General features: G+C 53.4%; 4 protein-coding genes and 1 long non-coding RNA gene across 18 annotated transcripts in view; 4 read left to right on the top strand and 1 right to left on the bottom strand.

Moving 5' to 3' along the window:
• Positions 1-596: 596 nt before the first annotated feature.
• HOXA7 (homeobox A7) lies at positions 597-4,886 on the top strand. Of its 5 annotated transcripts, none has more exons than XM_046917815.1 (3): positions 597-682; positions 1,824-1,941; positions 3,055-4,886. In XM_046917815.1, the coding sequence occupies exons 2-3, from the start codon at positions 1,929-1,931 to the stop codon at positions 3,336-3,338; spliced, it is 297 nt and encodes a 98-aa protein (XP_046773771.1). In that variant the 5' UTR covers positions 597-682; positions 1,824-1,928; the 3' UTR covers positions 3,339-4,886. The 5 variants fall into 5 exon arrangements, with proteins under 5 accessions (XP_046773771.1, XP_046773762.1, XP_046773756.1 ...); XM_046917806.1 differs by lacking the exon at positions 597-682 and adding an exon at positions 1,450-1,556; XM_046917800.1 differs by lacking the exon at positions 597-682 and adding an exon at positions 2,189-2,229 and having other exon boundaries at positions 1,450-2,065.
• LOC121109556 lies at positions 4,672-27,297 on the bottom strand. 2 transcript variants are annotated; one of them, XR_006938580.1, is made up of 4 exons: positions 26,483-27,297; positions 23,148-25,431; positions 21,664-22,775; positions 4,672-6,245 (listed from the first exon to the last, which is right to left on the bottom strand). It is a non-coding gene; the product is annotated as an uncharacterized LOC121109556 (long non-coding RNA). The 2 variants fall into 2 exon arrangements; XR_006938581.1 differs by having other exon boundaries at positions 23,148-26,594; positions 26,677-27,297.
• On the top strand, positions 5,925-12,036 carry HOXA6 (homeobox A6). Of its 2 annotated transcripts, NM_001398309.1 has the most exons (3): positions 5,925-6,252; positions 10,286-10,541; positions 11,741-12,036. In NM_001398309.1, exons 2-3 carry the CDS (start codon positions 10,517-10,519, stop codon positions 11,998-12,000), a joined length of 285 nt encoding a protein of 94 aa, NP_001385238.1. In that variant the 5' UTR covers positions 5,925-6,252; positions 10,286-10,516; the 3' UTR covers positions 12,001-12,036. The 2 variants fall into 2 exon arrangements, with proteins under 2 accessions (NP_001385238.1, NP_001026158.1); NM_001030987.4 differs by lacking the exon at positions 5,925-6,252 and having other exon boundaries at positions 10,015-10,541.
• HOXA3 (homeobox A3) overlaps positions 5,925-27,631 on the top strand; it is a 45,943-nt gene continuing 24,236 nt past the window's right edge. For 4 of the 6 annotated variants that reach the window (NM_001398205.1, NM_001398188.1, NM_001349760.2 and 1 more), the window contains exons 1-2: positions 5,925-6,252; positions 17,564-17,668. The gene's annotated coding sequence lies outside the window, so the exon portion shown is untranslated. The remainder of the gene's footprint in view (positions 6,253-17,563; positions 17,669-27,631) is intronic. The other 2 variants (NM_001398190.1, NM_001398191.1) reach the window with 1 other exon arrangement.
• Positions 14,034-16,580, top strand: HOXA5 (homeobox A5). Of its 3 annotated transcripts, none has more exons than XM_040673518.2 (3): positions 14,034-14,365; positions 14,513-14,673; positions 15,544-16,580. In XM_040673518.2, the coding sequence occupies exons 1-3, from the start codon at positions 14,112-14,114 to the stop codon at positions 15,792-15,794; spliced, it is 666 nt and encodes a 221-aa protein (XP_040529452.2). In that variant the 5' UTR covers positions 14,034-14,111; the 3' UTR covers positions 15,795-16,580. The 3 variants fall into 3 exon arrangements, with proteins under 3 accessions (XP_040529452.2, XP_015137314.1, NP_001305348.1); XM_015281828.4 differs by having other exon boundaries at positions 14,510-14,673; NM_001318419.2 differs by having other exon boundaries at positions 14,034-14,673.

Raw genomic sequence — 27,631 nt, 5'->3', positions numbered from 1 at the left:
TGGGCCTCTCTTCCCCTCCGGCAGCCTCTTCTGCCGGAATGTTCCCACATCGACCGCTGCGACATTGCCAAAATCGGAATAAACGCGAACAGAGCCCTTTTGTCCGGGTTCTCCCCTACGCCTCCGAGTATCGGCCGCGTTTCCACGTGCGTGGCGCTTGGCACATCTCTAGGAGCAGCCGCCACATTTGCGTGCTGTGAGGCAGCAATAGCTCGGGGATCTCGCCCTAAGAATTTCCTCGCTTCTGTCAGAAACCTGTATTCATGGGGCTGCAATAACCGCGCATAAAGGCTCCCCAAGGGCGAGCGTGGAGGTGTGCGGGGGGGAGAGGGTGTTCCACGGTTACAAAACGGAAAGTTTAGGGTCCGTGCGAAATATCGCCGAGAACAATTTTAAGTGGTGAGAAAGTCTTTGTACACGGGGCACCAAACTATAATTGAAAGGAGAATTTCCGGGGCAATTCCATTGTGCTCCTTCCAGTTTATGATGTGCAATACAGGCAGGCAGTAAAAGCTGTCTTTACCAGGACTCCCTGTCTGAGGGAAGGAAACTCATTTTACGATCCGTTTAAAGGAAGGGCACGGTGCAGCATCCTCAATGCAGAGCCATTCGCATTGTTGGGGAGCCGGGGTTTAGAAAACCGGCCGCGTTCCCCGCGAGCCGAGCAGAACGGGGCCGTAAGGTACGTACGACGGAAAGGTAAAAGGGGTGCTGGGAAAAAAAACAAAGAATAATAAATAAGGCTCGGGGCCGAAGGCGTTTGCAGGCGGCTCCTGGAATACAGCGTATTGTTTTCTTTTTGCTTTTTCAGGCGCTCGGAAAGTCGAACGTTCCCTCAACCACACGTTGTATGCCGCCTTTATTCGGGGGGCGGTTGTGTTCTCCTTTCTTATCGGGCAGGAGGGCCGGGGGCCGCCTCGCGGAGGGCCCCACGCATCCCTATGCTCTGTTCGGACACCGGGAACCGACGGGGTCGGTTGTGCCCCGTAACCGAGGGCGCCCCGAACCCCCCTCCCCCCGCATATTAGCGACCCCTCTGCGTGCTTACAGCACGGACGGCAATAACAATAATGAGCGCTTTCACTTCTTTCAAGTTGTTTTGTTTTTAACGTTCCCCCCCCCCGCCCCCCCCGCCCCGTCTAACGAGGACCACATGGTGCCCGCCCCCCCCCCCGCCTCCGCCCCCCCCCTCCGCCGCCGCCGCCGCCGCCGAGCGGTGCCGCGGAGCGGGACCCGGGCTCTCCCTCCCCCCCCTCCCCCCGCGCGGCGGAGGCCGCGGTGCCGTCGGGGGGGCGGAGGGGCGGCGGCTCGACGGCGCGGGGCGGCGGCGGCGGCCCCGGCGGCCCCGTCCATGGCCGGGCACCGGCGGGCCGCGGCCGGCACCACCTGTGAGGCGGGCGGGGATTGGCGGGCGGCGTCATATGACCGGTCACGTGCTGGAGGCAGCTCAGTCCAAAAGAAAATGGGGTTTGGTGTAAATCTGGGGGTGTAATGTTATCATATATCACGCTACCTCGTAAAACCGACACTGAAGCCTGCCGGACAACAAATCACAGGTCAAAATTATGAGCTCTTCGTATTATGTGAATGCGCTTTTTAGCAAATATACGGCGGGGGCTTCTCTTTTCCAAAATGCGGAGCCTACTTCTTGCTCCTTTGCAAGCAACTCCCAGAGAAGCGGCTATGGACCAGGCGCGGGTGCCTTCGCCTCCTCCATGCCCGGCTTGTACAATGTGAACAGTACCATATATCAAAGCCCGTTCTCTTCCGGATACAGCCTGGGCTCTGATGCCTACAACCTGCATTGTTCCTCTTTTGATCAGAACATTCCCGTCCTCTGCAATGACCTAACCAAACCCAGCTGTGAGAAAGCGGAGGAAAGCAACCTGCACAACCAGGCTGAGGCTAATTTCCGGATATACCCCTGGATGAGGTCTTCAGGTAGGGGCGAGCGGGGCTGGAGCTGTGGCAGCCAGGCAAAGCGTGTCGCCAAAATTACTGTCAGCACAGCCTCGATGGTTTTAATTATAGCCGAGGCGCCATTGCGTAGAAAGCCCGTGGCATTGTATGTAAATGAGTATCATAAAACTTTTTATTGCCCAATTAATGGGTTCTAGCCTCGTAAATTTATTTAACTCCATTTGCTATGGAATTTTAGCGTCGAGTTTATTTGCGCTTTTTGCTGCAGAAACGCGGAGAGTTGGCTGCGTGCTCGCAGAGCCCCCTCGGGTGAGCGTCCCCACTGCCCTCCGCCGAAGTCGGGCAGAAAAGCTCCGCCCGGGGGGGGAAGGGGAGCCCGGGAGCGGGGACGGCTGTGCCGGGGCTCCGCCGGGCCGCGCCGAGCCGCGTTCGCCCCCTGCCCCCTCCGCGCAGATAAGAATCTATAGAAACGGACTGAACAGGAAAGCGGAGGGAGGGGGGGAGCCGGGGGGGGCCGGGGGCGAGAGTGTGTGAAAAGCGAGAGCTCGCTTCTGGGGCTGAACGCGGGGTATTGTTTACGATCCGGGCGGGGTAGGGGAGCGGTGTGTGTGCGTGCCTGTGTGTGTGTGTGTGTGTGTGTGCGTGTGTGTGTGTGCGGAGGGAGCCCCCGACACCAAAATAAAATAAATACGGCCCGGCCTTCTAGATTTTTATTTCCCCTTACGAACCGTAAAAGCCTGGAAGGTTTTAGGGAAATATATCGCCCCGGGGAAAGTTCCTCCTCCCAAAAGCAATTTCCTCCCCCACCTCCTCTCCTGAATGCTTTCTCTCCACCTTTTCTATGTCTCGAGGAACTTAATTTTTGCTTTGCCCGAGCAGGACAGGTCGTGTCGCTGAAATGTCTTTGTTAGGACAAAGTGTGTGTGTAGGGGGGGGGGGGGGAGGAGGCGGTGTGGGGGGTGGGAGGGGGGTGGGAAGGGGAGAAGGGGATTATTCACTCTCGCTTGGGCCGGTTTTGTTTTGGTGTTTGTTTCTTCGCGTTGGAAAAAAAAAATGGTGAAAAAATAGAACAGATAAAACTTTCCTCTTCTCTTCCTGCCTAATCGCTGGGCGTGTGTGCCTGCCTGCCTTCAGGTCCCGATAGGAAGCGAGGGCGCCAGACCTACACCCGCTACCAGACCCTGGAGCTGGAGAAGGAATTCCACTTCAATCGCTATCTGACTCGGCGGCGGCGGATAGAGATCGCCCATGCCCTCTGCCTGACGGAGCGGCAGATCAAGATCTGGTTCCAGAACCGGCGGATGAAGTGGAAGAAGGAGCACAAGGAGGAGAGTTCCAGCACTCCGGCTCCCAACGAGCCCACGTCAGCAGCAGCGTCTGTGGAGAAAGTGGAAGAAGATGAGGAAGAGGAGGACTAGGGAGTCCCAGTCGAGGAAGCAATCTCTTAGAATAACGTATGCACGTGACAGCTGTAAAAGCTCCCTTTAAAGAGAGAAAGAAAGAAAAAAAAAAGAGAGAGAGAGACACTCACTGTTTTTATTAAAAAAAAAAAAAATAGTAATCAGTTCCCTTTAGTTCTGCCTCGCAAGCGGGCGTTTGCAAACATGAAAACGTCTCTTGGGTTGGACTTCCAGCCCTCTCTCCCCTCTCCCGTCCTCCCCAAACCTGCCCCGTGGTAGCGTATCCTGAGGGCATCCTACAATCATTTGAGTTTTCGTTCGCCCGCTCTCGGGTGGGTTTCTCCTGGGGACGTTTCGGTGGGAGGACTGCTGCTTGCACATAAAGTACACCGTGACCTTCCGAAGTAACTACCTGACTCAATAGTCCCAATCGCGTTGTAAGGGGAAAAGTGCATTAGGCTCGCATTAAGAAAAAAAAAAACTACCTAATTTTGAAGAAGTAGCTCTGCACTTTTCTTTTTTTCTTTTTCCTTTATCTTTTAATTATTGTTAGCAAAGTACCGTAACTAACAGCTACACTAACAAAAGGTAACACAGCAAGCGAAGGGGGGGGGGGGAAGATGTGCCACAAACCACTACAATCCACAGCAATGAGTCGTACTACCTATTTTTCAGACTACCTATATATCTTGCTCCGCCTACCTATCTTCGAAAGTATGCTGTATTTTAGTAGTCAGAAGAAGATAACGTACTAATGTGAATTGCAAAATGCTTTTAGACACGTAAGCGCAGTCGTTCGAAAAGCACGCATCCGTAGCTTTGGTATAGAATTTGGTACCGTAAAGGCTGAATATATTTAAAATGAAAATAATATATTTATTCCAAAGCAATTATTAATGAAAACCATATGCTGCAATATATCTCTGTCCGCGAACCTTTACTCTCCGGAGTGAGGGAGCGGACGCACACGCCAATATTGTATAAAGCGGTTTAATATCTACCGTGGGCTTCTACCTTAGGCTGCCTCCGCTCAAGGCCGTTTCCTTATCCTGGGTTGATCTTACTCAATATAGCTGAAAGTGTTCTTGGCAAAGCGAATTTAAACGACCATGTAACCGCCTTTCAAATATCTGTTCGTCCTGACGATCCCAACGTGTTAATACGTAATACCGTGAATTTTCCTAAGATAGCAGATATTGTATATTTGAACGATTTTTTTTTTTTCTCTTTGTCATTTATATTTGTCTCGGAGCTCATTTGTAAGACCACGTCATAAATTGGGAAGTATGTAATTAATTGGGAAACTTTGTCGCATGACGTATCGTTCAGATCTCTGTATAAATCCGTCTCGAAGGTTTGGCTAAAGTTTATTCAAACAACTGTATGTTACGATGTGTTTCGATGTGTTCGTTGTGAACATTTGGATATGCCGTGTAAGTATTGGAAGTGGAGAAAAAAAAGAAAATGTCTGTGAACTCTCTTTGGAAGTGATCCCGTGTTCAAGTATCCCCCACGATAAATGTGTTCTATGTCACACGGAAAATAAAGATGCTTGTTGACAATTAATTGTGCCTTTTTTTATTATGAGGGAAGCAGTTCGAAGGAAGGGTAAAAAATAATGAAGACGCACCACTAAAGAAATTCGACCACATGGTTATTATTATTATTTTTTCCCCCATGATCGAAAAGAATAAAATAATCCGAGGTGACGAATGGGCGGCAATCAGTCAATTTCTCTATCTGGACTTCGTGGTTTTTCTTTCTTTTTTTTTTTCTTTTTTTTTTTTTCCTAAATTAATATCTTTATTTCTCCCGGCGCGGTTGATTAATAAAGCGGAAAGCTTCTTTATGGCAGGGCTTCCTTCCACCGTGCTCCTCCAGAAAGCCCGAGCCCGGCCCAGGCGGCCGTGACGGAGCCCCATTCGCACGTAGGGAAACCAGATATGGGAAAGAGCAAAAAGTGAGGGGCGAAACTTCCCGGGGTGAACGCTCGGCTGAGGACGGGCGGCTTTCCGAGGCCGGGGGGGCACGGGAATGGGGCTAAAAAGAAAAAAAAGGGGGGGAAAAACAACCCCGCTTCGGGAAAGCTATCCGTTCTGCTGCGTACCACTCGACGTCGAGGCGAGAAAGTGTTTTCAGTGATGGGGGGAAAAAAAGGTCGGGAATGAAAAGTGAAAAATTTAAAATTAAAAAAATATAAAATAATTAAAAAAAATAAAAAAACACGAAAAGCGCCTTTATTCGGGCGGCCGAACGCGGAGTAGAACGGGAGCGTCGTCTGAGCTGAAGTTCCCCTTCACCGCCGCGCTCGGTCCCCGCCGATGGACTAATTGCAATCTTAATAAAATTAGTGCGAACTTCAGGTCTGCTGGAAAAAAAAAAAAACTCCGGGGCTGCCTCTGTGGTAAGATGGCGCCTCTCTAAGACCTGCCTCTTCTTAGTGATGAGGAAAAGGCCATAAATCCGTTGTTGTTTATGAAAATTTACAACTTTGCAATACAACTTTATGAGTTGTTCGGTTTTTCCATTGGTCGTCGTCGGTCATGTGGATGGTAACCGTGAACATGAACTTTTTTATAATTTCCCTTGCGAGAATAGAGCCGCATTCTTTTGCTGAGCTCTGTCCTGCTTCGGATCTCTCTGGCTTTCAATCCCCATTTCATTTGCTCTTTGTAAGGCTATAGTGAACAAAGTGTGCGGAGGTTCGGCATAAGCAGCCGCCTAGAACACAGATCCGGGATGGCAATTTCCAGTTCCCCCGCTGGAAGGTGTGGCATATTGGATTCAAAGCACTGGCGTGGCAGATTTTCAACTTGCAACCTGGCTAATTTCCTGCTTCTTCTGGCACCAAAAGGAGGGCGATTCGTCTCCTGTGCAGCCAAAGCGACAGCTGTCAAAGTCGCAGGGGCTCCTGCGAGCCAGAACCTAAAAGGTGAGAAATGTATATGACACTGCCGTAAGCAGGGAAACATGCTTTAATACGGGGAGATATTAGACGTGTGCAATTAAAGCGAATGGGAACGTGAGCGGCCAGAAATAGACGCGGTCGCAGCTCGGCTCCTTTCGGTTTAACCTGTGCATGCGGAGATGCTGAATAAAATGCCGAGTTGCTGTTATTGATTCGGGGAGCGTGGATTTTTCACCAAGTTTATTTCTGTTTGCGTTTGCCAGGGGGTCGCTGTGGCATTCCGATTATTTTCTAAGAATTCAGGTTTACAGCGTCAATCCGGGAGGATTATTGTTATTATTATTATTTTTGCCTGCTCGAGGTGTGTGGGGGGGGAGGGGGGTGATTTATATATGTCTATAAAAGCAATATTTTTCTTTCGCAGCATTAACTTTAAGCTCCATCGCGGCAGCTGAAATTTAGATGTGATTTATCTGTTATTATTTTAAGGCTGTTTTGAAGGGGGAGATGGGGGGGTACTGGGGGGGGGGGGGGGGGGTGGGGGAAGGAATCGCGGCACAACGCGGCTGTGTCCGCGGAAAGGTTCTGCCCGGAGCGCGGCTGTGCCTTTGGTCGTCTCTCTCGGATGGTCGCCGCGGAGCCGTGGCGCAGCGCTCGGGGCGGCGGCGGCGCTCAGCCCGGCTGCGCGGAGCGGAACGGAGCGGATCGCGGAGCCGGGGCTGAACCCGTTCTCCCCTCGCTGTGAGAGGGGAGAGGGCGCGGGCCCCCCCCCCCTCCTCCCCAACCCCCGGGGAAGGCTCCCGGGCCCCCGCCGCCGCCCCTCGGTGACAGCCATCACGGGTGAGCGGCTCGCAGAGCTGTTTGTGCCGCCGAAGCCTCGCATTTGCATTGCATTGCGGTACCCGGCGGAGTGGGGCTGCGGCGAGCGGCGGATTATTTATTGCGGGCGGCGGTGCTCAGTGCTGCCACGGCGTGGCCGAGCGGCGGAGGCGGGCACCGGGAGCGGGGCAGCGCCGGGAGACTGCGCCGCTGCTGCCGGCACCGCGCAGGGGCTTAACCCCCGCCTCCCTCCATCCAAAAATATATATATTAAAAAAGAGATATATTTTAAAACAGGAAATCCTGCCTACCGCACTTCTATGGAGCATCGCGCCCGTGGGCCGATATTGCGCTGCCCCCTCCCTTCGCTGTGCCCTCGATGTGTGTGTGTGTGTGTGTGTGTGTGTGTGTGTGTGTGTGTGTGTGTGTGTCAGCCGGGGGCGGCCCTCGGTCTGTGCCCCCGGGCCTCCCCCCGGTGTCCCTCGGGTCAGAGCGGCCGCTCGGCCGGCCCGGAGCGCTCGGATTCGGGCTCTTAGTTAAAGGGTTGGGGGCGGGGGGGTGGGGGGAGATGCTGCCTGGCAGGGAATGGTTTGTAAGGGGGTTCGTGTACGAGGAGAAGGAGGGTATTAGGGTTAGGAGGGGAAGTGCCCCCGCACCTGTACCTGCGGATGAGGAGAGGAGTACGCGGGACGCGGGGTGCTCTGCGAACAAACGCACGGCCGGGAGATACCGGGGGCTGAAGCGTGGGGCTCTGTGGCAAAACGCTGCGGCTGCCTTCAGCTTCCCGGCAGGATAACTGCAGTGAATGTGGCCGGGCGGGCAGAGCTCGGGGTGCCGGGATTCGGGGTGCGCGGGGGCGGGGGGAGGAGCGCAGAGGAGGTGCGGATATGAGCGCGGCGCAGAGCGCAGCGCCGAGCGCTCGGCTGTCACCGAAACGGCTCGGCCGCGGCCCGGCCGCTCAGACGGGAGCACTGAGTGCCTTTGGATATTACGAGGGCAACGAAGAAATGGTTTCGTCGCCCGCGGCCGGGGTGCGGACGGTTCGGTTTGGATGCGAGCGATAACTCGAGGGAAAGAAGGGAAAAAAAAAAAAAAACCCACCAAAAGAAACAAAAAATAGAGAGAGAGAGAGAAAGAAATCAATGCATAAAGCAACGCTGCAAGGCGTAAATAGCAGCGAGCCTTGAGCGATTTTTTAGACGGCGGTCTCTGTGCGGTGGATGCACACAAAGGCCGCCCGGCCACAACTTTTTAAAGTAGGGCCGCTGCGCTCCGCTCGCCCCGAATATTGATGTTTCACGGCGCGTTTTCGTTCTGCCCCACGTTGGGGGAAATCCCTCTCGTTGGAAACCTCTTTGTGCTCACCGCGCCGTGCGCCGGGCCGCTGCCGTCCCCCCCTTTTTATAGCCCTATTTGCAGAGAGCACGAAACTTTCCCGGGGAAGGCGAACGCGCGTTTCCCGATGAGCCCCGCAGCTCAGAGCCGCCGTTCTGCCAGGTGTGGCCGCGGCTCGGCCGGCACCGGGACTCGAAGGAAGTTGAAAAAAAATTGGAGGCAATCAACATCTGAATGCGAAAGTCCAGCTGAGGCCGCGAACAATACGAACTATTGTGGGGCGACGTTTTAACTCGCTGCCGTTTTATAGGTATCGTAATCAGCCCCCGGAAATGAGATAAATAGCCCTCCGACAACAACAGAACTCTCGGGTTAAAGCTGCTTTAGGAAACGGGGCTCGCACGAATGTCACTTTCCGGCGGAGAGCGTTTAAAATTAGGATGTCGGCCGTGCCGTAATGGGAACGCGCAGTGCTCGGGGTGTGCCCTCCTCCGCAGGAACCGCGGGGTTACGGCTCCGCCGTGCGCGTCGCGGCGGGTTTCATCAGCACAGTTACTGTCCCTGCCCTGGGCCGGGAATGAGATTTCCGCTACGGGTAACTGCCATGTTGAAAAATGAACGTGGAAATGTTTGTTTCGCCTTGTTGTTTTTTGTTGGTTTTTTTTTTTTCCCTCCCTCTTAAAGACACACATCTGTGTTTAATCAAATTATTTCAGAGCGACAACGAAAGGGATTGGCTTCTACCGACTCATTAGCGGGGCCGTATTAATTAGGGATAGTCCCGCCGGCTCGTTGTTGGCTTCGGATGTTGGGTTCTCTCGGCCTGACAGCGGTGGTGGGAGGGGGGGGGAGTCGGGAAGGCCGACACGTGGAGGTGTACGGGGCTGCGCTCGGGGGCTCGCCCGGCCTTTCTCGGCCTCTTCTCGGGCGCTGGGGCGGAACACCCCCTCCCCGCAGGCCGCGTTTCCCCTCTCGGGCCCGGAGCTCGCCGTTAATTACCGGAGCGCTCATTAACTCCCGGGACCCGGCCCACGCGGGAGGCGCAGCCTCACACAAAGCTGGCGCCGGGGCGGGAAGCCCCATCGGAGGGGGGATTTCGGCACACCACCTCCAGCCCGGCGGCCTCGGCCCCCGAGCCGCGGTGGGGTGCGGTCCCTCTCCCACCGGCAGAGCCCCTCCGGCGCCGCGCTGCCCCTTCCACGCTCCAAACTTTCCCTCCGCAGCATCCATCATCGCCCGCCCCCTCCCCAGGGCCGGGGCCCGGCGCTCGCCCACTCCTCCTCGGCGCTGCGCCGCGACAACTTTTACGGGAGCCTCCTCGCCCCCCCACCCCCCCCGCGGCCCCCCTCCCTCCGAGCACGGAAGGAGGGGGCTCCGCGTCCTCCGCTGTCACCCGCGCGCCGCCGTTCCCACGGCGGGATCCCCGAGGGGCGGTCCGCCGGGCGGGGGCGCGGTCGGTCCCCGCGGGCCGTGGGCGCGGGGCGGCGCGGGGCGGCGCGGCGGGGCCGGGGCTGTCGGTAACTTCGCGGCGCGGTGGCGGCGGCCCCGGGGGAGCGGGCGCCGCTCGCGCTCCCATTGGCCGCCCCGCCGTCAGCTGCTCCTATTTTCTGCTGTCGCTTTTGGCGCTCGGCCATCCAGAAACAAACCACTTCGATGACTACTAATAGTTATAGCCAGATGTACTAATACACAACAAATCACGGTCCGGGAGAGGGGAGAGCAAATGAGTTCCTATTTCGTGAATCCCACTTTCCCCGGGAGCCTGCCCGCTGGCCAGGACTCCTTCCTCGGGCAGATCCCCCTGTACCCGGCGGGCTATGATGCTCTGAGGCATTTTCCGACTTCGTACGGGGCGAGCAGCCTGCAGGACAAGACCTACACCTCACCTTGTTTCTATCAACAGTCCAACACCGTCATTGCTTGCAATCGGGCTTCCTATGAGTACGGAGCCTCCTGTTTCTATTCAGACAAGGAAATTAGTAGCGCCTCTCCCTCCGGCAGTGGCAAGCAGAGGGGACAAGGGGACTATCTGCACTTTTCTCCCGAGCAACAATACAAATCCAACGGCGTGCAAAGCAAAATCGTGAATGACGAAGGCACCGACCGGAAGTACACGAGCCCTGTTTACCCCTGGATGCAGCGGATGAACTCCTGTGCCGGTAAGTGACTGAGCGCAACCGAAGGGAAGGGGCACCTGAAGTTTCTTTCCCCCGGATTTCTTTTATTTTTGGTCGGTTGTTTCGGTTGTTTGTTTGAGGTAAACTCGGGCTGCCGGGGGGGGCAATGGCTCCGCAGGCACCCGCTCGAATAGGACCTGGCACCCTGGCACAGTGGGAGCAGCGGCCGGGAGCCCAGCCTGGCGGAACGGGCAAAAACACTAATGGCAATAGAAGGGAGGGAGCAAAGCCCTTTTCCCACTCTTCTAAAGCCGTCCCAAAGCTCGGCTCCTTCATTGTCAGAGAGCGATGCAAGGAATATGCCCTCTGCACCGAGGATCCAATGCATTTGTGGCACATTCCTCATCGCCCCCCTCCCCCAGCTCATTAGTATTGGATATTGAGAGCACGTTTCGGGGCCGCACTCCCATGGCATCGCGGATTTTCTCTGCCTTACAAAGTGAACCGCATGGGATCGAACCGTTCTGGCTGGGAGTGGTGCTGGGGAAAGGAGGGGTCCTATCGGGGTGGCACTTATTTTTGATAATCTCATTATTACGTTTGCTTGTATTATTTGCTCATGAGTCCGGGAGTGAGAACCCCTCCCGGGTTTATGCTCATTGGACTGCGGGTTGTATTTCCTTAATTTGGGGGGGGGGGGGGGGGAGTTAAACTTTTAGCAAGACCATTCTGATGCTGCTTTGCATTGGAGGGCAATAAATTCCGGAGCAAATGGCAAAGGCTGTTCTATGATCTTTAGCTGATGTCTATCATTACGCTTAAATTACAGCTCCTCTGTAGCCATAGAGCAATAGAGCGTGTTTGTGTCAGCACACGCACGCACGCACACACACGCACAGCCCCGGCCCGCACACGTGTGTGTGTGTCTGTGTGCGTGTGTGTGTGTGTGTGCGTGTGTGTGCGCGCAGCCTCCCCGCTCCCGAGTAGGGTGCTACCTACAGCTCTCCCCCCCCCCGCCCCCCTCCACCTTACGGCCTTTTTGTATCACGGCCACCCCATGAGCACGTCCGCACCCACAGCGGGTCAGGCAGGAAGAAAGGGGGACAAAAAAGCCCCAGCGGCCCCCTCCTCTCCCCACCCCCCCCACTCCCCCCCCCCCCCTCCGCGAAAAGCGGCACGGCTTTGTGGTCTGGAAGCACTGGGCCCTGTCCAACGCGCTCGTTTTGTCTTTACTTCTGCAGGTACAGTATATGGAGCTCATGGGAGACGAGGGAGGCAGACTTACACCCGCTACCAAACGCTAGAGTTAGAGAAGGAGTTCCATTTTAACAGATACTTAACCCGAAGACGACGCATTGAGATTGCGAACGCTCTCTGCCTTACCGAGCGCCAGATTAAAATATGGTTTCAAAACAGGCGGATGAAATGGAAAAAGGAAAACAAATTCATAAATTCCACCCAGCCCGGCAGCGACGAAACAGAGGAAAAGTCAGGGGAGTAGAACCGTGTTTAATAAACGCTACCAGGCCCGTCCTTAGCGCTCGCTGTTATATTGTTATTTACCTTGTGCTCCTTCTGCTACTAAAATCCCATAGGTTTCTCACAGCCTATTAATCCCCACCGGCTGATGTACCCCCACCGGCAGATGCGATCAGCCGGGACTCGCTCTGAGACACGCACAAGTCCGAGCTTTCGAGCTACGGCCGCGTACGTAGATAAGAACCGCTTCTGCCACGAGTAGATGGCGTCGCTTAAAACATTCCGAGACCCGGCCCAGATCCTAAAATATTTGGGTGTTTATCTGCGTGTGGGAGAGTGTCCCGGGAGTGCCTGTGTGAGAACCGACCCGCGGGGGACTGTTATTATTGTTATTATTGTTGTGGGTGTGTGATTGTGAACGTTCGTACTGTAGAAATACGAGAGATGGTCGAACGTCTCGGGTTTATCTTTTTACCACTCCCGCTACGTCGGGCCGCCTGGATACGACGTGTTTGGGATTTTATGGTCCGTAGGGGAGAGGGGGGAAAAGTTTTACACGAGTATAAGATATTGAAATAGGGAAAAAAAAGCAGAAAAAATCCTTGTAAAAAAATCGTTGTATAAAAACTCGGGTATGAGCTTGCGGATAATGCGAAAATGAATTGCTGGGAGACTTCTGAATGCCACTAAACTGACCCCAATCTGCACTACTGATACCGAGTAAGAGCTCGGTGATAAACTTTAGGGCGAGAGAGAGGAGAGGCTTTGAAGGGGCGAATTTCTGTGGTTCCCGTTGAGCTCGCACTGAGATTTCAGTGAGCTCAGCTATGCACTGAATTATGGACTTCACTTCTTGGGGATTCGAGGGTTTGGGTCCGTCTTTCTTTCCTTTCTTTCTTTTTCCTTTCTTCCCCCCCCCCCTCCCCCCCCCCCTTTCTTTCTTTTTTCTTTCCTTCCCATCTTTTGATCTAAAAGGAAACTGTCGGTCATATTAACTCGGGGATATTCTCCCCCGCTTTTGTGGTACCTTAATTTACATCCGCATTTCCTAGCACTGGAAAAAAAAAAAGAAAAAAGAAAAAAGAAAAAGAAAAAAAAGGAAAAAAAAAAAAGACATTTTAAAGGGAAATAGCTGCAATAGCACGGTTCCATTTCGGGTTCTGTGTAAGTAGCAGAAGCGCAGCCACTGATATATACGTTCTATGTCTATATGTTGTATTGTTTGCGTGTGAGTGCGCCGGGAGGCTGTGCACAAACCCACTTGTGAGCGCACCGAGGCTCTTTTGTTCGGGAGGCAGCGCAATTTGGGCTATCGCTCTCAACATTTCACAAGCCACAGCTCCAAAAATCCTCCTGCAAAATGGCCACCGTCGGATTTATGGGTTGTTTTTTTTTTTTTTTTTGCTGGGAGGCAGAAAAGTAGCATCGACACCGACCGCCTGCCATCCGCCCGCTAGCTAGGGAAGCGCCGCACGGCTCTCAGCCCGCAGAGCTACCTGCCGCTGCGGAGCGGCGGGACCCGCTCGCCTCTCGAAACGTCCGCCACGGGAAAACGGTACCAAAAAAAAATACGTGTCGTAACGCGGATCGTGCGAGGGACGTGACCGCCGCCAGCGCCGGGGACGGAGCACGCGGCGACCGCGGCCCTCCGCACGTGAGCCTCACCCTGCGGAGCCGGCGCGGCTCTCCCCGCGCTGCCCCGGGGCGGCCCCGCCGCCCGCCCGCGCCCCTCTCCCTCCGCCGCCGCTCCTCGCCGCCGTCGGGGGCCGTCACCCCGCGCCGACCCCGCTCCGCGCCGCCATCCCCCGCGCCGCCAGCGGGTGGCGCTCGAGGCCGGTGGACGGGCGGCGGCGGTGGCGGCGGCGCGCGGCGGCGGCGCGCCCCGGGCCGCCCGCGCCCTCCCAGCTCCCCCACCAGTGCACGAGTTTACCTCTAGAGGTCATCAGGCAGGATTTACGACTGGACAACAAAAGCACGTGATTTGAAGCCGTACCCCATATTTGGGTGCCTACGTAGGAGGGAACCAAGTACATGTCCCAGTCATTTCCATAATTCATCATAAATTGTGCAAGGGTGCTATAGACGCACAAAACGACCAAGAGCCACAAATCAAGCACACATATCAAAAAACAAATGAGCTCTTATTTTGTAAACTCATTTTGCGGTCGCTATCCAAATGGCCCGGACTACCAGTTACATAATTATGGAGATCACAGCTCGGTGAGCGAGCAATACAGGGACTCCGCCAGCATGCACTCCGGCAGGTACGGATACGGCTACAATGGCATGGACCTCAGCGTCGGGCGCTCCGCTTCCACCCACTTTGGTGCCAGCGAGAGAGCCCGCACCTACCCGGCCAACAGCACCTCTGCCTCGACAGAGCCCAGGTACAGCCAGTCCGCGGCCGCTTCCCACTCGCCTCCCCCCGACCCCCTGCCCTGCACCGCCGTGGCCGCTTCGCCCGTCAGCGAGAGTCACCACGGGGTGAAAAACTCCCTGGGCAACTCCAGCAGCACTTCGTCCAATTCCAGCAGCAGCACGCACATCAGCAGGGACGGGGTTGGCACCTCGTCCGGCACCGAGGAAGACACTCCGGCGAGCAGCGAGCAGGCAAGTGCCCCGAGCGACCAAAGCACAGCACAGCCTTCCCAGCCCCAGATCTACCCTTGGATGCGAAAGCTGCACATAAGTCATGGTAAAGCAAATACCCTGTTCTTTCTTTATTTCTCTGGAGGAAAAGCAGGATGGAATGCAAAGCCGGTGTCCGCGCCGAGCGAGGTCGGGGAGAGGGGGAGAGGAGGGCGTGGGAGCGCGCGGCCCCCGCTCCCCGCACGGGAGCTCCCCCCGGAGAGCGGCAGCGCCCGGCCCCGACCCAGCGCCCGGCCGGCTCGCGGGGGGCGGGGGGCGGCGGGAGCCTTTCCCGGAGCGGGACCGCTCCGGGCTCTGCCCTTCCGGGGGGACCCTCCGCCGGGAACGGCGCTGCCGACCCTATTCGTGTCGCCGAGCCGAATCGAAAAGAGAATGGCAGGGGGCGAGGAGGGCAGCTCTCGCCGCCGGGAAGGCGCGGGGAGGAGGGGGGGAGCACCCCCCTGGCCGCGGAGAGCGGGCGGAGGGGCGCGGAGAGCCCCAGCCCCGCTACCTGCCGCGCCCGGCCCGCCGGGGAGCGCCGGGGGTTCGCCGCCTCCCGGAGCTCCGCCGTGGGAACGGGCTGCGCGCCTCCGCCTCGCTCCGCGGCCCCGAGAGCCCGGCGTGCACCGCAGGCGTCCTCCGCAGAGCCGAGCCGGGGGAGGAGAGAGGGGGATTCGCCTCGAAAACGCGCTAAAATCTCCGTTGTAGAAAGAGCGAAACCAAAATCCGAGCGGAAACTTAGCACGGCCGCCAGGTCCCCCTCCCCCAAAGGCTTTTCCGAAGGGGCAGGAGGGGGAAACTTGTTGAGCGTTTCTCCAGCCCGGCAACAAAACCGAGCGGGGCTGAGAATAACGGTCCCGGTGGCTCGGAGCTGCAGGGAGACACGAGGGCTCCACGCCGCTGCTGGGAACCTAAACGCTGTACTTTTCTCTTCCAGACAACATAGGGGGACCAGAAGGGAAAAGGGCTCGGACTGCTTACACCCGGTATCAGACCTTGGAGCTGGAAAAGGAATTTCACTTCAATAGATACCTGACCCGCAGAAGAAGGATTGAAATAGCACACGCTCTTTGCCTCTCAGAGAGACAAATAAAGATCTGGTTCCAAAACAGGAGAATGAAATGGAAAAAGGATAATAAGCTGAAAAGTATGAGCATGGCAGCTGCAGGGGGGGCATTCCGTCCCTAAGCGTTTGATCAATTAAAAGTACTGAGCAGTATTAGCTGACCCTGCGTCTCATGTCAGTACTAAGTTGACTTTCTAAAACTTCCTTGTGTTACTTCTGTGAAGAAACCCTGTTCTTGTCGCCCTTATTCATCTTTTAATCATGAGCCTGTTTATTACCATTCTCTCGCGTGTATAAGTAGATCTGCTTTTATCGTACATTTCTTTGTCTTGAATGGCTTTGTCTTGAAAAAAAATAATAGATGTTTTAACTTATTTATATGAAGCGAGCTGTGTTACTTGAAGTAACTGTTAAAAAAAAAAGAAGCAAAAGGAAAAAAAAAAGAACAAAAAGGAAAGGAAAGAAAAGGGAAAAAAAGAGAGAGAGAGAAAGAAACCCTCCCCCGGTTTAGTACAAATGTTATGTGTTGCACTCAACCTGCTTAACTGTGCATGTGTGGTCAAGTGTTAATGTCCGTATAGCTCCAAGCTGTTACAAATATTTTTATTCAAACTACCTATATAATTTCTGTGTAATTAATGCTGTCGTAGAGGTGAAATGATGAAATCAACTGAACTTGTCCTACGTGTAGTGAATAGTGAATCTGTGACGAAAACTGTGATTCCAAGCAGTATGTCCTTGCTGTGCCTTTGTATATGACTCTTTGCACGAACTCTTAGAAGTGGCTCTTATTAAGCGCAGCTTCTGTGATGTATGTTTGGGTTGGTTTTTTTTTTTTGGTATATATTTTTTTTTTCGGTGGACAGAGTTACAAATATAGTCAAAGTCTGGCTGTTTGAGCAAACTGTGAGCAGCTTTTTTTTTTTTTGCTTTTTTTTTTTTAAGAAAAGAGGGAAAAAAACAAAAACAAAAAAAACACCCTGACTGGAAATCGACAAAAAAAAAAAAAAAATTGACGATAATAATAATAATAATAATAATAAACTTTCTATTGTAAAGTTTTCGTCATCTGGTTTGTGCAAAGCGAGGAGCTGCGCTGCCTCTGCGCGCTCCCCGGGCCCGCGCGCAGCGCCTGAGCGCGTTCACCTGAGCGGCCGGGCTGCGCTGCTCCGGGAGCGCAACTGCTGCCGCAAAGTTGGAGCAGAAGTTCCTCCCTTAATGGCCGCTCGCTAAGGTGGAAAGCCGCCTCGCGAGGACCGCGATCGACACCCTTTGTGGGCTAAGCGAGTGTTAGCCGGCCGCTGATGGCTGAACAGAACTTGGGCTTTGTTAAAACACGCTGCTAAGTCCGAGGCGTGCTCGCCCCGCTCTGGGTCCTCTCCTGTGGTCGCCTTTAAGTATCGTTGCGGGACGGCCACGTTAGAGCCCTCTGCGCCTATTAGTAACACTCGATCGCCACGTTCCCACTTTTCGCCCTTTACAGATTGTTTTTTTGGCTTTCTTCGCTACTACGGTTAGTTTTCTATAAGCGCGATGTTACTTACCCCGTCAGAGCTTGAATGGTTAACTCTTCCCAGCTTCTAAGAGCAACTACAGATTTGCACATTTACTGACCGGTTACATTGATGCCTTCCCTTAAAAGTTATAAAACAGTAAACTTTATAAGCCCCAGTTCCGGCTATATGACATTTGGGTGCCAAATGAATAGGGTTTTGTCTATGAATTAGATCGTAAAATCATCCATAGCACAGACAGATAGGCTCACTGGCTATAAAAAGTCACGTGGTGCCATTAAAGTAAGTTTTATGGTTTTGGGGAGTTGACATCCAACATTATATACCACATAACATATAATCTCACTGACGCTGGACTTCATTTGACTCTTTTGCAGGCTACGTGTGCCTCCTGGCCATTCACATTGTCACTTTTAGGTACAGAAGTATCCAAACCACAAGTTCTCAATACTGTGTGAAAAAATGGCTCCCTGCAAGTCGAGGTAAGTTTCGTGCACAAGTTCCTTCAAGTTTCTCTGCGCCGGGGGAGCCGAGGCTCCCTCTCGCTCTTTCTCTTCCCCTTCCCCTCTCCCTGCGCCGAGCCGCGGGGCTGTCCCCCCGCCCGGGGCAGCGCACGCAGCCCCAGGTTGCGCGCAGTGCTGCGCAGTGCCCCAGCCCCGCTCCCGCGGCTGCCAGCGCTCTATTTTAGCGATCAAATCAAAGTAAACCACAATAAGCGACTTTGGCAGAGATGGATTTTGGGGCCTAGCTTTAATCACTTGGACTACCGCAGAAGATAATTACTTCCTTCGCTCCAATAGACTCTCCAAGTTTGGAGAGGTTTTGTTTAGCGAGGAGTAGTTACTGCGGGCGATTAAAAAAAAGAAGGGAAAACAAAGTAGATAGGGCTTGATACGATCTGGGCAGTGCCTTCAGTAGGCATGATAGGGGTGGAGGCGTGATGATATGGTAATCATCCTCGCATTGGCGAAATGTGTTGCACATCAGAGCAAGTATTAAAATGGCACGGAGCGCGCTGGAGTGCTTAAGATTCCTCTTTCCTGCACTGGGTCGTGTGGGAAGCTTTAGCCATGTAGCCAAGCCCATCCGCGAGCGTGTGCTGTGCTTCGGGTGTGCGCATTTATATCTCCTCTGCAACTTCTTTTGTGGGTTTTGGGGTTTTTTTTTCCAGCTCTTGTATGTAAATATCCGAACAGAAATGCGTTCGAGTGATGCGCGTGTGTGCATGCATGTACCGGTCTGTGTGTACGCCTGTGTAAATCCGAGCACATGCCTCCGTTCATGCGCTATTGGTGTCTTTCTGTGTACAAAGGGTGTGTATGTGTGTACACACATATACGTTCCAGCGAGTTGCTTTTTTTTTTTTTTTTTTTAAGCGAACCAATTGACTGTAACTCGTAGCATTAATACAAGAGACCACAGGTCATTAGAGTACTTCAAATTATGAAATACGGGCTCGGCTTATTGAAGACTGTAAATATCCCCAATGCTCCGCTCTCTCCTCTCTGCCTTATATTGCTGGCTGCCATTGAGGGGTAGGCCCCAGCTGCGTGTTTACTTCCACATTCTTTTTATTTAAGTGGACTGTTCTCACTAGAGTGTGATTACTCAGCAATAAACTTTATGGCCGGATTTAACTTCAGTCTTTGAATTTCCAGGACTTGAATGAAAGGGTGAAAGGAGCTCTGTCTCTCTTTGGTAGCTGCAAGGCCTGATCCTTACCCTCAGAGCGAGTGATCTCGGGGGTGTGACGGACCGGTGGGGGCCGGGGAGGAGATCTGAGAACGAGCTCCGAAACGCGTCTGTACCCAACCTCGCTGTGAGAACCTCGTTCTCCGCTCGGGTTTGGAGCAGAAGGGATTCAACGCAATCCCCTCTGCAGATTGCATTGTTTTCCTCGATGTGTCATAAACTCGAGTTTCGAGAAGAACGGGACGGCGTGATGGGAGATGGGAGCCGGGCTTTGTTTGGTGTCGCCCCTGCTATCCCATGGCCCGAGCGGTGCGGTGCGGGCTCCGTGTGGCACTGCGAGAGGAAGGGGAGAAAGGGCTGCGGGTGGGGCGGGTCGCCGTGGACCTCTGCAGGGTCTGCCCAAGGTTCCCCACCAGCATTGCTGTCCGATCTCTTTTGATTTCCCATCCCTTTGCCCTGAACGTTCAAGAGTCGCTCGCATCTAAGGTTGGCTCAGCTAAAAGGTTTCAGCGTTTTACAAATATTTAATATTTGGAGTCAACCCCCAGCCTAAGACAAATGAAGTCCCGAGCCTTTGTGTCTGCGGATCGTTCCGTGAGCACTAAACAAACGCATATGCATATACTTTGTATGAAATAAATAAATAAATAAGTGGGAAAGGCTTTAAAAGCACAGATCCAAATACACATTCGAAAATCATTTCCGTCATAAACAGCTGGGGATTTTATAGCTCGCTAGCTGTCAGCTTCATCAATAGGAATACCAGAAAGTTTTATATGATAGGCGTGCACCAGATTATATTATATGCCATAAATTTTTTATAGTAGGAGGCAAAGGCATGCAAATGCTTTAAAAGTTTGGGCTCCTTTCATATGCGGGTCCTTTTCCGCAGGAGAAACCTTTTCTTGTTACAGGGAACCATACCGGGCGCAAACCGTTCCCGATCACTCAATACACAACAACACCGTGTTGCTTCAAGTGCCTGGTAAATACACAAACACGGCCACGCACACACCCGCTCAACTCATGCTTTGGGAACCTGGATGCCCTCTCGGGTCGTGATGGTCTGCAGCGAAAGGCTTCGCCCCTATCATTTTCACGTTTATGAGTGCGGTTTCTAGAGCCTATTCCCGCAACGCTGTGGACGGAAATCCAAGCGCTATGGGAAAGGCAAAGATCACAAAACCCTATAAGCGTCTGAACCCTCCCGCACCGCGAGGAGCTCTCGAAGAACGAGAGAAACTTCTCTGGAAATGACAACTTCTCAGTAGATTCGGCCCTCCCCCGGCCGAAGCAGAAGAGCTGAAGTCACTGCAAACCGGGAAGCGCATTCACGTTTTGCAATCCGCTTCTAACATTCGCAACTCAAACGACTCCGGGCTGCCGAACGGTGCAGAAATATTCCCAGATCCTAATTGTTTTCTGAGTGAAAAACGTCACGGAGAATAATCTCCCGGAATCGAGAGAGAGCTCTTATCTGAGCGCCCTTTATTTATTTATTTCCTCTCTCTCTCTCTCTCTCTCTCTTTTTGGTGCTGTGTTTTGGGGATTAATGCGTGCGAGTTTGTTTTACTTTAGGCACAGCAAGTGGCGTTCAGCGCATTGAAATGCGGTTTACTTAATCCTCTGAAAGAAATACTTGAGTGTAGTGTGTCATGTCTAAGCGCAGGGCCAATTAAAGATTAGGCAACTCTCTTAATGTGTGTAGCTAGCGACTTGGGAAGCCATAACTTTCTCTAAAGCAGAAGTGTAACAATTCGCTTGAAAGTCATCCGTAAATTACAGCTCTGCTGCGCTTTCTAAGCCCTGCAAACGCCCTAATTGCAGAACATTACGGGGGAATTTTGATTCTGCCATTTCCTTACAGTTAATAAGTGTGTATCTGTGGAAGGGTGACAAAAGAAGGGTTTGCAATCTGCTCCATGGGAAATTGAATGGAACAGATCGTGAGGGGCGGATCGGGAGGTTTCGATTTCAAACCCTGGATACTGGAGCAGTGCCTTTTCCCTCCCCGCAAATACAGATTTAACGCATTAGCTGCACACACAAGTAAATCTCCTCACCGAGTTAAGCCATCGCTTCGCTTTCTCACCTCCCTTCCCTTCCTGCCCCCCAAATATCCCCGATTTGTTGTCAGAGTCTCTACCCGGAGCGCAGAGGAACGCGGCTCCCACTGCCGCCTGGTCATCTCCGAAAATACCATCCCTTTCGAATTAAAGCATCCTCGCTAACGTCTCTCTGGAAGGCAAACGCTCGTGGACCGTGGCGGTCACATGCTCGTGGGGCTGCACGCACAAACGACATCGAATCTGACACGGAGAGAGTGTAAAATTCGCGAGGATTTCGCTTTATGGCACGCGGAAGGAATCTTTCCTGCAACCTCCCCCCCCCCCCCCCCCCCCCCCCCCCCCCCCCCTCCAAAAAATGGCTTTTCAATAATAATATTTGCTATGAAGGTTATTGGGTAATTATTGCAATTTTGTGGAACAGTCCTTGCTTGAGGTGAAGTCTGTCTCCGGATAACAAATGGCAGCCCGTGCAGTTCACTGCCAGGTTAAGTAAATGCAGAAAAGATAAATCTGCACACCCTAGGAATCACCAGCAGAGCTCGCTTTAGACCAAGTTCACAGTCAACTCGTTTGCCTAGACAAGGCTTCGCAAACAATTAGACTTGTTTCTTTATGCTTAAATCAAGGAGAAATGACTAAGACCCTCGCAGCGGAGAGCTGCAGCTTTTCCCCCAACGCCGGTCCGACGTCCTTCCAACCTCACGCCCAGAACTTACCCAGCATTTCACCTGCAATTGTAACCAAATAGCGCCTTTGAGTACAGGCTTCCCTCCAACGCTGCCGAAAGGCTGTGCAAACTGATTTAACAGCACTTTGCAAAGCTGCCAGATTAAAGAAGAAGAAGGAAAAAAAAAAAAAAAAAAGACCAAAAACAACAACAAAAAGAGCAATAATTAAAAATGCAAAAGTATCCGATTTCTCAACAGCGAAAAGGAGATTAAAAAAAAAAAAGCCCTTAGAAAGCTGGGGGGAAACGGCAGAACTATTGAAACAAACACTGCGAGTCTCTTAGTCCTAAAAGAAGCTGCATAGCTTTTGTATATCTTTGTGGTTAAGGGCGTTACAACTGCAGGTCAAAAAGTTGAGGGTCAAAAGTTTACGTTTTGCACCACTCTTAGTCATTCGTCCAGACAGAGTTTGATGTCAATGTTATAGCCGAGATCTTGACTATCAGCACAAAAGATAAAATAGCTTTGAGTTACGTGTGTATCACAGTATGGACTCCAGGTGAACCCTACTGGCTGAATGACCTCAATTACCGAGGAAAGGATAGAAAATTCCTCTTTTCAAGAGTAATACACGTTGTATTTCATCTTGAATTATCGGCCACATTTGTGTCTGAATATCTCGGGCTCAGCGCGGCAGGTAAACACGCGTGTCCCCCCACCCCAGAGCTGCCGCTGCCTCCCGGGGCCGGGGAGCGAAACGTTTCCCCTTGTTTATTAGATCGTAACCCGCTTTAAGAGGTTTAACGTTAAGCCTCCTCACTTTGCCAAACGGCGGGGAGATAAGATAGGAGCGGAGCAATTAACGCGCGTATCGATCCCGGCCGCGGCTTTGTTTTTGGCTCTCGTTTCTGTAGCGCCCACCGAACCGCTCTTAACCGGGGCGGGGGGCGGCTGTTGCCGGTGCGGGAGGGCTGTGCGGAACCTTCCCGGCCGGAGGAGAGCGGTGACGGCGCGGGGCTGCGGGGCCGCCTTTTGCTACCGCTGGAATACGGGTGCTGGCTGCCAGCGAGATTTGGATGGAGCTCCGAGCCTTCTGGAATTACCCGTCGTTTCCCAGAGGGATGGGGAGAGGCGAGGGTTGGTTTGCCTCCTCTTCCCAGCTTAAAAAAAAAAAAAAAGAAAGAAAAAAAAAAAGAAAGAAAAAAAAAAGAAAGAGTTTGGTGGAATTTGGGGGAATTTCTTTGCGCAGAGTTATTGCCACGTTGCTGGCGTTTTGTTTTGTTCCCAGCGCTCGCGTCGGTGTCGAAGCCTTTTAGCTAAAGCCCTCGGCCAGGCGTGTCTGTGGGGGGAAGCGGCCGGAATCTCATCTGGGGAGAGGGGGAGAGGAGACCACCGCAAATGGCAGGTTGCAATGATGGGGACGAGGGGTGGCCGGGAGAGGGAAAGGGCATTCCGAAATAGCCGCTAGCAGCTGTGAAAGGTATGGAGGAGGGGACAGTGCCACGAGGAAGGAAGTCAGAGAAAGAGCGCACCTCACCACCATCCGTGCATAGCTGCCTTTCGAGCCCGAAGGCGAGAGCCTGTGCCGTCCTCCACGCACGGGCTACGCGTGAATTATTTGCCAGGGACACGGCTGGATCGTGGCAGCCGGGCGATATTTCTTGGGAACACATGCGCGTGGTGTGAGACTTCAGGTCAGCCCCGAGTTATTGCTGGAGGCTTCGCCCGCTCTACCTGCTGGAGCTCAGCAAGGTGTGCGAGCGTTTGCTCGGCGTGGGGACGCGGTTCCCGAGCTCCTGCTGCTGCTCCCTCGCAGCCAGCCCTGGCACTGCCCGTTTGGAGACCCTTCCCTCCCCGCAGATATTGTTTAACCTTTCACATCTAGAGTATTTATTTGGTGTAAGAGCGAAGCCTGATAACAAGCTAAAAGCCGTGGCCGAATATCTATTTTGTTAAAGAATAGCGGGCAGATTGTTTCCAAGAACAACAATGCGTCTTTGATACACCCAGAACGAAAGCTGCTACTCTAACTGGGTTACTCAGGAGTAGGTGACGGAAATCCATTTGCTTCCTTACCAAAACAATTCGTCGCTCGGGTTCCGTATTTTTCAGTCTAGCCTAGGATCAAAATATCAGCGAGAATATTTTCAAACTTCGGCTTCGGGAAATACCGAATCTTTCGAATTGGTGTTTAAATGATTCCCTTAAAATGAAAACAATAAGACGGGGGGGGGAGGGATGAATTATTTGAGGCGAGCCCTTTCTTCCCTTTGGCTCTTCGCTTTCAGCGCGCTGCTCTCCGGCGTGGAAGCTGTGGCCCAAAGACCATTCATTTAAAATCCGGGCGCAAACCACGTTTTACGTGTGTTTATTTAACCACGGCAGGACAGAGCGAGCACGGCCGCCAAACACGGCGTCGCTGGGAGCAGAGCCTCTGCCGGGGGAGTCCCCGCTTCTCCACAGCGCTGAACTTGGGGGCCCAACGGGCGCGTCCCCCCAGCGCGGAGCGCGCTGCGCCCCCGCGGAAGGCGGTGGCTGCCCCGGGGCTCTGCCATTGCCGGGAACAAAGGGGGGAATACAGTGGGTACATTCCATAACGTTTACATTTTCCCGCGATTTTTGTCTTAATTTTCCCTTAGAAGTGGTGACCTGGGCAAAGCACCCCGCTATCTAAAAGGCACTCTTATAGACCTTTTAGAAAAACTAAGTCCAAGGCCGAGGTGAACTTCAGGTCACCGCGTCTAACAAATATGAAAATGTCGCCTGGTGAAGGGCACGCCTTGTTATTTAACAAAGACTGTCAATGTGTAAGATTAATAAGAAACAAAATGCACACGGTGTCACTTTTCGGTCACTTTGAAACTCGGGACAGCCTCGCATTCAAGAGGGGAAAGCTGGGGCTAAATATATTCAAAATGGTTCAAATCAAATTCAACCCAGGCTGCGGGTGCGATCCTTCCTCCTCCTGCCCCTCTCTGTGGTGGGTGCCCGGGCACGGCGAAAGGTTGTCTTCTATTATTACTACCATTGTTGTTGTTATTATTATGACTCTCCTCGTTCTTATCTTCTCTTTTGTCATCCGGACGGTTGAGCCGCGGGCGCGGAGGGGAACGCGGTGTTTGCATGCTTCTCGAGAAAAAGGGGGACCCCCTCACCCCCTCTTTGCGTATGCGTGAAGCTGCTCTCCTTGGGGCACGGCAATTAACTCTCTCGCTCTCAACTTAATTCCAGTGCGGTCCCCGTCTCCTCCTCGGCCGGGAGCCCCCGGCTCCAACGCCGCTCATTAAAGGCTCCTTCCGTAGCTAACAGAGCCCCCAGCCCCTCTGTAAGAATAAGGGACCCGGCCTATTTTCCCTCTCCTTTTCTTTCTTTGTGAGGTTAGGATGATGCTACAAGTTTGCAAAGGGAAGTACCGGGGAGAAAGGAAAAAAAAAAGAAGGGTTTCAGAGATTGTTTATTACAGCCATAAATCTTGCAGTAAAATGTCGAAATGGCCGTGTGCAAGATAACACTTGGTGGTCTTGGCTGGGTTCTTGTTTATGATAACAAAACCACAAAGACATGGAACAGGCCTTTTGGAGGTCCTGCCTCAGCACATCTCCGCAGCCTGATAGAACCCCGCAGAAACAGGCTGAGCCCGGCACCTCGGGTCACCTTGCAGATTTACGGCCGCGCACAGCACCGCATCCTTCTCCGTCCAACCCGGCGCCAGAGCCGCACAGTAGAGAGGTGCAGCGAAAAGAGCGTTCTCCGAGATCTAATCGCGGTCAATAATAGGAAGCAGAACCCTCTCGGCTCGCCGGCGCAGAGCTGAGCCTACAAATCGGGACAGCGGTTTTCGTTGTGTTTGCTCGTGCCTCGGGAGCACGGAGCCTGCTGTTCCGAGCCAGCCATAGAGCCTCCGGACTTGCCTTATGCCGAGGATAACGTGCCCGGTACCGCAGGGCAACGCATCTGGTGGCGGCCAGCAGGTATTTGTGCGTGCGTGAGGCTCTGCGCCGGGAACGTGCTTTGGGCTTTGGCAATCTTTCCTTTCTTTCTTTCTTTCTTTCTCGCTTTTTTTTTTTTTATATTATTTTTTTTTTAAGGTAATGCAGGTGGAAGCTCTAATTTTCCAATCTGGGTTGCCGTGTTGTTGTTATTGTTTTTTAATAAAGCAATCTCCCCTTTTCTGTCCAAAGCGTGCTGCTGAGTCTGTGTGCGTGTGTGTAACCGCATTTCCTCTCCACGCAGAGTAAATAGAGGAACTTATCTATTACCCCAGTTAAAGAGTTCCATAGATGTTCTGTTGGAAACGAGTAAGTAAACGTGTTTTAACTCTCTTTACAAATTAGCCATTCGATATGAGCAGGAAATGAGTGATTGTTTAGATAAGTAGCTCAGTATGCCCAAGTGCTGGCAATGTTCGAACATCTTACGAACCGCCTGCAGTGTGCGTGTGTCCGTGTGTGTCAAACACAGATCGATACTCCGTGCGCCTACTTGGGTAGAATAGATCTCCAAATGGAATTTTATTCCACGTGCCCATTATCTATAAAACGGCTGAGGACAATAATCCGAATTTTAAGCAGAGTAACTGTTAGTGTCGTATCTTTAGGAGGGCGAGATCTAAAGCGCGTCGTACTTACGCCTGGTATATTAGATGTATTTTCCCACACGGGAGGGTGAGATTACCCACTCCGCGATTATACTCTCAAAAGATGCGGTAAATATTTCTGTGGCTGTATACGCTCTCACGTAAAGGAAAAAAAAAAAATCGGAAAAGTTCGCTTCTAACTTCCAATCTGCACGAGCAAATGGCGTTCGATAGTATTTTTTTCCCCTTAGAATAAGAGCGTAATTAGTTTAACCATCAAATTTCAATTACCTAAGGTCAGGGCGGGTGCCTCTTTTCCCTCTGAGCTGAAAATATCGTTAACAATCTCAGCCCCAGCAACGCAGCAGTGGCCGGGTGCCCTCTCCCTCCCTCGCCAGGCGTTCTGCGAAGGCGAGAAAGATTTCTCTTGGAACCGAGAATTCAGAAATAGAGCCAGCACCAGGCAAGAGAAGCGACAGTCTTACATTCGTAGCTGGAAAGCGCAGCTCCGCGGGGAGGGATGTTCGCAGCGAGCCCCGCGGCAGCCGGTAGGAAGCGTTTATAGCACCGCGCCGCCTTCCCTCTCCTCCCCGTTATTCCCCGGCTCCCCGTGCCCCCCGCACCCCACGAGACACGGAGGGGCTCCCCTCGGCCTTCCCGCGACGTCCGCGCTAACTTTGGGATCTGCTCTTCCAGCAAGCGGGCTGCAGGGGGACGGGAGCTGCCGGCTCTCGGCTCGGGGAGAGGTCGCAGCGAAGGGAGGGGGTGAGGTGACCTCCACCCCGCAGCCCCGACGAGAGGCGTTGGGTGATGGGTGCGTGGAGAGCTATTGTGCAACGCTCAGCTCAGCGCCTGCCTCCCTCCCCGGGGCTGCGCACTGCTTCCCCTGCCCGCTTTCTGACACGAAAGGAGGAAAAAAAAAAAATAGAAAAGAAAAGAAAAAAAAAAAAAGATGACGAGGGTGAGGACTGTCAGTTCTGGATTAGTTTTATCTCGCTTGACACCGCGAGTGCCGGCCGTAACCCGGGCGGGAGGAGGCGGCGATGCCGTTGAGCAGCGGGCGCGGGGCGCGGCGGGGCCCGGGAGGAGGCGCCGGGAGCGGCCCCGCGGTGGGGCCGCGGGCGCGGAGGTGCCCTTACGGCCGCTCTCCCTCCTTCCATTTCCTGATCCGGGGTCCGCGGCCCCGCGCGGTAATTGGCGCTGGCGGTCAGGTGGTGATGGTGTGTCGGGGTGCGTGCGTGTGTGTGTGTGTGTGTGTGTGTGCGCGTTGTGCGCGCTCCAGGGGTGGGAAGAGAGGAAGGGAGGGGAGTGCGGCGGGGAGGGGGAAGCCGGAGGCCCAAACTTTGGCAGCGGCGAGCACTTGACAGCGGCGGGAGGGGGAGAGGGAGGGAGTGGAAGGAGGGGGGGGGGGGGGGGGAAGGGGAGGGGCCTCGCCGAGCC

The sequence above is a fragment of the Gallus gallus genome, chromosome 2 (genome assembly GCF_016699485.2).
Source record: "Gallus gallus isolate bGalGal1 chromosome 2, bGalGal1.mat.broiler.GRCg7b, whole genome shotgun sequence".
NCBI classification, from domain to species: Eukaryota; Metazoa; Chordata; class Aves; order Galliformes; family Phasianidae; genus Gallus; species Gallus gallus.
The sequence above is the reverse complement of the archived record's forward strand: the minus strand, read 5'-3'. Positions and strand labels throughout refer to the sequence as shown.